Source organism: Medicago truncatula, chromosome 3, assembly GCF_003473485.1.
Source record: "Medicago truncatula cultivar Jemalong A17 chromosome 3, MtrunA17r5.0-ANR, whole genome shotgun sequence".
NCBI lineage: Eukaryota > Viridiplantae > Streptophyta > Magnoliopsida > Fabales > Fabaceae > Medicago > Medicago truncatula.
Genome location: NC_053044.1, coordinates 45,745,185 through 45,752,190, shown reverse-complemented (window position 1 = coordinate 45,752,190; position 7,006 = coordinate 45,745,185). Strand labels below are relative to the sequence as shown.

Here is a 7,006-nt window from a genome sequence, read left to right as displayed (position 1 = left end):
GATCAATCAAGGTCACTCGCCAATGTTTACATTTTTTTTTCTTCCGAATAAGATAGTAAGGATATCCCTAAGAAAAAAGATAGTAAGGATAAACACGAAAGAAAATATAATACATCATGAACTATAAATAAATTCAAAAGATATTTGAAGCAACAACTAAAAACATTATAAACTCTTAAAAAAAACTCTAAATTCGTGAAAGAAAGATACTATAAACTAACTTCAATTAATTATACAATGATATGAGCCGGTAAAAAGTGAACCTACGACAACAACAATCAATGATTTTGTTTAACGACAAACATAATCATACGAGTCAGTCTAAAGTGAACTCACTGCAACAACAATCAAGGATTTGGTTCAATGACAAACATAATCATACGAGCCAGTCCAAAATGAAATCACGACAATAACGACCAAGGATTTGGTTCAACGATAAATATAATCATACGAGCCGATCCAAAGTGAAATAACGACAACAACGACCAATGATTTGGTTTAAAGACAAACAAACAATGTCCAAAACACGAACTTCCATGCTACTCCTATAAACTATCGACTACAACTTGAACTTCTTTGGAATAAAACAATCAATGTCCGAACCGCGAACTTACATCTATAATCTAGTACAAGTACTTTAAAATGACACAAACAATATCCAGAACACGAATCTACATGTCATAAGTTATCCGTTATAAACTAGCACAAATACTTTGAAATGAAGCAAAGCATTAGAAGTAACCTAGAAGTATAGAAGTGATGTAAGTAACTAACTAACTAGTTAAAGGATGATGGGGTAAGTGATTGAAATGGTTGGACACATTATTATTTTTACCGTATATCCTGCAAGAATAAAAGATGCGTGACGTATTAAGAAATGTGGTGACATGCGTGACAAAATAAGCAGTTAAGGTAATTAAATGAAAAAATCAAAAATAAAAATAAAACATTGTATTGTGATTATGCCCATAGAGCCATACCATACATAACATAGGTGTTCATTTTTTTCTTTGATACCTTCATCGTCATCACTTTCACAACCCCAACACATCAAAACTAGAACAACAACGTTATTCTCACCAAAAAGTCAGTGCTGCGTTAAAACAACCTTCTTTATAATTACCCTTTTAACCCTTCTCTCTCTTCACCTTCAAATTTCTCACTTTACGATCACTTTGATCTTATGTCAATGGTGATTTTTTAGATACAATACAACCCAGGTATGGTTTTTGAAAAAAATCGTTTTTTTTTTTATGTGGGTCGTTTTTTTTTTGTTTTTTATTTACCAGTTCAATCTATTGATGCAGATTCACTGAAGGAATTGTGAAAGCTGATAAATAAATCAATAAAGGTTGAAACTTTCGTCTGTTGAGAAGTGATTATGGCGGTAGCTGAGAATGTTGGAACCAAAATCGATTCTTCCAGTGAGAATTTGGACAACAGTGTTGTTTCATCGGACTCAACTGAGGTTGTTGAGAAATCCAAACCCAAAACCGATCAGAATCTGAACACCAACTCCGTTAACACCAACGTTGTTGGTGTGATCAATCATCAACAACAAGACAGTGTTCCAAATGGTAACCATGGTTTCATCGCTCATCAAATGAGTCAGATGCATGGAAATGGGGTTCAGAATCAGCATTTGGTTGATGGGTATGGTGGGAATGGGGGTGAGAGTTTCAAGCGTGAAATGAGGGATTTGGAGGAGTTGCTGTCAAAGCTGAATCCTATGGCTGAGGAATTTGTGCCACCTTCACTGGTTACTAATTATCATGGCTACTTAGCTGCTGGACCTAATGCTGGGTTTGGTTACCCTAATAACAATTTTATGCTTCAGAATAATTTTGGAAATGCTAATGCTAATGCTACTGCTAATAATGGACAGATTAACAGAAGGGTATGAATATTTTGTTTGATCTCTTTTTTATTCATACAATTTTTTACCTTTCGATATTGTGTTTAGTTTGGGTATTAATACAATATATTGATTGATGTTGTGTTGCAGAGGAAGAATGGCTATAATAATGCGAAGCGAAGAGTGTATCATAAGATGGATATGGAGAAAAGAGAAGAGATGATTCGGAGGACTGTTTATGTGTCTGACATTGATCAACAGGTAGGAATTTTAGCTGTCTTGTTGAATCTATCATTTCAGCTTGCTTGCAATGTTTTGCATGTGTATTGATTTTAAGGATTGTTGTTTTATGTTGGAATCTAGGTTACTGAAGAGCAGCTGGCAGCTCTCTTTCTTAACTGCGGCCAGGTAGAAATGGCTATATTTTGTATATGATGTGTTATTTTTCTTTATAGAAATGATATCATGTACAATATTAACTATCACATGAAAATGTAACGTAATGCAACATATCTGTTTTGAACGAATCGCGACAAAGTTGTACTTTTGAGCTAATTAACCATGTATGGAGCTCTATCACATGAAAATGCAACGTATCTGATTGAACGAATCGCGACAAAGTTGTACTTTTGAGCTAATTAACCATGTATGGAGCTCTATCACATGAAAATGCAACGTATCTGTTTTGAACGAATCGCGACAAAGTTGTACTTTTGAGCTAATTAACCATGTATGGAGCTCCAATCAATAGTAAGACGCACCCTTAGATACACGTGTTCCGTTACATTGTCGTTTGTGTTGTTATAGTTTCCTTTTCTCAATGATGGTGGACCACGTTACTAAGTCAACTACTCTTACGTGAGCATAGGTTGTTGATTGCCGAGTATGCGGGGATCCCAATTCCATTCTTCGGTTTGCATTCGTTGAGTTTACTGATGAAGGTGACATCACGTGTTCTGTTACATTGTCATTTGTGTTTTAATTATTTTTTGGCGTTTCCCTGAATTAACGGTTTTATGTCTACAGTTGGTGCTAGGGCTGCTTTGAACCTGTCTGGAACCATGCTTGGATATTATCCATTAAGAGTGCTGCCTTCAAAGACTGCTATTGCACCTGTTAATCCAACTTTTTTGCCCAGGGTAATGTTTTTCTTAGAGATTCCTACTGCATGTTCTACAAAACAATTGATCAGAGTGGCCTGATAATTTTTATCTTTTCTGTTCTACCTCTCTAACGATGCTGTATTTCTCAGTCTGAAGATGAAAGAGAGATGTGCACCAGAACAATTTATTGCACAAATCTCGACAAGAAGGTAGGTTTGGATTTGAACTTAGAATCTTGCTTGGAAGAACTCCTTGCTATTTTTCAGTATCTGTTTTGGAGCAATTGAATCTCATAATTCTTATTCTTCTTTTCTTGTTATTACTGCTGCAGCTTACTCAAGCAGATGTCAAGCACTTCTTTGAATCTATTTGTGGAGAGGTTTGTGGCTATTCATTGAACTGGGCTTCTAGTTTTTATTGTTTCTTAAATTTAACAATCTTATGAGACATATTCCGTTATTTTGGTGTATTTATCGGTGTTTAGTGTTTGACTGTATGTTTTTGGAGGAATTTAAATATCTTGTAAAATATTTTCCATTAATTTGGTTTATTCATGTAGGTTCAACGTCTGAGGCTTCTTGGGGATTACCATCATTCAACTCGGATTGCTTTTGTGGAGTTTGCAGTGGTAATTACTTTTAACTTCTCAATCATCTTATTTTTATCCCATACTAGTCCAGTTTATGTGGCTTTTTGGTACATTCTTTATCTATTTGTGAAGTTATAATCGATAGGTTGTGTTCTACTGCAGCTTTTGCAGTAATGTAGTTATCCCACTTCCCCTGCTGCACCCTCCCAAAATAAATTCATTTTGTCTTGCTTTGATACGCACCCTAGCACTTGAGAACCATTCTGTAAAAACTAACCATCAAGGGGGAAGAATCAAGCTAACCTAAATACCCCGCCAAGCATTTCATATTGCTGAATGCGGACTTAGGCACCTCATAATACCCAAGTTCTCTAAGCACTTGGGCGTTGCCCCTGACAGTCAATGTCACGATGCTTTCACTCTATGTCACCTCACTCATCCTTTTTTCTTGCCAACCCCTCCATTGTTAGCCCTTTCAGAGACACTGCCAATCAGCCATAACACCATTTGATAAGCACCTTTGCACTTTGAGAACCCTCCCTTAAAAGCTAGCTAGTAGCTATCAAGGGGAAAGAAGCAAGACTAAGCATCTCATATACTCGATGTGCTTAGGCTCCTTATAATACCAAAGTCTCTATTTGTTGGTACTCCCCAAAATAAATAGTTTCGTACTTCTCTATTGGCCGCTTAAAAAAACTCAAAAGGGACTTGCTAAGATCCTCCTCATTCTTCCTTGGGAGTATGTTAGCAAGCTACACCTTTTCAAAAGGGAGCTGCTAAGGTCCTCCTGTATTCTTCTTTTGGAGTATGTTAGCAAGCTACACCTAATCTTAGGGATTAAAAAAGGCTCTCACTGTCTCTAGATCCTCTGTGCATTTCTCTAGTAAAAAAACTTCCAGTATTGTTGTTTGATTTGAAACAAGAGCCGTAATTTTCTAATGGTAGATCTGCAATCAAATATTGGGCATGGTTTCGCCTTGCTTTCCATTCACTGCCGCTTCATCTACATTGAAACCATAGGTAGAAATTGTCAAGTTCTGTATCTTCGTCAATGGATTTGATGAAGATTTGGTCTATTTTCGGTCCTCATATACTATACCCACTCACTGCAAGTTACTCTTTATTTTTACCAGCAAGCTTGTGCTATTTTCATATAGGAGCCGTGTTTTAGGTCGATTCTGAGTTCAAAGTCAAGCTCTCAGTTTGTGATGATGTTCTTGCATAGGAAGTTGGGGAGGTAGAAGACAATCTGATCAAATTGATTTTCTTTCGACATTCGTTACTCATACCCATAATTCGTTGTCTCCCCCCTCACATGCTCCGTTAACTATTTAATCGTTGTCAGTTGAGAGTTACAATGACCTTTATGTTGTATTCACTAACTCAGATGCCTCAAGTCAATGCTATCTCCTATATCTTTTCATGCGCACTCTCCTAATAGGAGAATGGCAGGTGGTTCTACCTCTGGTATATGTTTGTATCGAATGTTATTTTATGATGCTTAGCGTTTCCTTTGTGCGATTATTTCAACCTTTCTGCAAAACTGGACCAATCTATGACCATAATGGGCCGTCAATCTGTAAATTTCTTTGTCTTAAGTAAACGGGGTTAATTGAATCTAGGATCAAGATCAAGTGTATCCATTAGTTTTGCCCCTATTTATTGGGCAATAATAATGTTAAATTCTTCAGGTAGCCCCACTCTTGGAAATAACAAATCCCTACTATTGAAGGGAAATAATCAGCCACTCTTCATATGGCATATGTGATGGTGACTTTTGGTTTGACAAAGTCAGTTTGTCTTCTAGTCTAGATATAGATGTATTTTTACCAAATCTTGGGGTTCATTAGTTTTGGATTAATGGAGCTATTACGCTTGTTTGACCTTTAGTAATTTCAACAGAAATTTATATGATCATGAATTCACTTTGGGTAAAAACTTGCACTATAAGATCACGTGCCCCTATCCCTCCTGCATCCAAATACTATATATTTTGTAACCCAGGCTTACTTCAGTTGAGTCGTACTCAACCTTTTGCTGTTGACCCAAACTTCAGTTGCTTGCCCATGTGGTTGCATTTTCTTCCTCCGTCTCCCACTTCTTTTTCGTTTGTTCCCATTTTCACTGATTATTTTGTTGAATGCAGTAAAACTCCCACACAATAAGATGTTGTGTCTTTTACCTTGCAATTTTATGCATTTCTGCGCCATCTTAGCTTCATTAGTTTCAACTTCTTTTTATGTAAGATATTTATGTAGAGTGACTGTGGTCCTGATCTTTATTCCCTTAGTATAATACTGATTGGAAATTTGGAAGGTCGTTTTCAATGATCAAAGTTCTTTGTATCTTAAAAAATTGATCAAATCTTTTGCTTTTAATATTTATATATTCGTGATTGCGAGTAATATTAACATTTGTCTCGATAGGCTACTATTTGTTTTTCCATTTCTGTTTTTTTTTTTGGCTCTGAATTATTATTTTTGCCTCATTCTTGCAGGCTGAGAGTGCAATTGCTGCACTGAGCTGTAGTGGTGTGGTTTTGGGTTCACTTCCCATAAGGTTGGATCAACAGATTTTCCTTTCATTTCATCTGCCCTATAAACTTAATGTTCCTTCAATCATTCGTTCTTATGTTTTGGTATGCAGGGTAAGTCCATCAAAGACACCAGTCCGAGCTCGTGCAGTTCGTACTCCCATGCACTGAATCATCCTTCATGTTTCTAGGATGAATATGCTGCCCAGTGATATATATTTACATATATATACATACATAGAAACATATATGTTTTAAGGTACCTGTGGCGTTTAGTTGAGACTTGTTGCCAAAACTTGCAGTATGGTATCTTTTGTTTCTCGTTGGGGCTATGAGTTATTATGTGTTTAACTTGTAGAGTTGGATGTCGTTTTGAGGTTCTTTAAGGCTTAAGTTATGCTGGATAGTCTCGCAACGAGAGACTTCTATGGTTGGATGTTTGTAACATCCGGAGTTTACTGTTTATTTAAAGAATCTTGTCAAAACCTTTGTTAGTTAGTAATGAACTATTTAGTTTCTGTCTGGTACTATTCTGTTTGTGAATACTTTTTTTATCTTTCTCATATGCAATGTTAAGAGTGGCTGATTCTCTATTGCGAAGGACATACGAGTCTTCCGATGAAATTACTTAGCCATTTAAATTGCATACACCAACCGAATACATTACCGCCATCACTTTTACTTTGTGTCTTTCTAGTATATCCTTTCTAAGCCAGCATTGGCTACTAGTGTTATGTTTCCCTTCCCTAGTCACATTTTTTCCACCAACTATTATTTTTAAAACATCATACACAAATCCTTGGGCTGGTTTGATATAAACAAATGGACCTCTAGATTTCTGGTCGGGAGGAAGCCACCTTGGTTTGAGTCTCCTAGTCCTCTAATTTCATTGAATATTTCAATAGCTACCAAATATATTCCAAATC

The 7,006-nt window shown here is 36.3% G+C and overlaps 1 protein-coding gene across 1 annotated transcript; it reads left to right on the top strand.

Moving 5' to 3' along the window:
- The first annotated feature begins 959 nt into the window (after positions 1-959).
- Positions 960-6,610, top strand: LOC11421672 (polyadenylate-binding protein-interacting protein 12). The gene is made up of 11 exons (XM_003602313.4): positions 960-1,220; positions 1,308-1,897; positions 2,006-2,116; positions 2,219-2,263; positions 2,724-2,796; positions 2,882-2,994; positions 3,108-3,167; positions 3,290-3,337; positions 3,518-3,586; positions 6,045-6,106; positions 6,194-6,610. Exons 2-11 carry the CDS (start codon positions 1,382-1,384, stop codon positions 6,249-6,251), a joined length of 1,155 nt encoding a protein of 384 aa, XP_003602361.1. The 5' UTR covers positions 960-1,220; positions 1,308-1,381; the 3' UTR covers positions 6,252-6,610.
- The last annotated feature ends 396 nt before the right edge of the window (positions 6,611-7,006 follow it).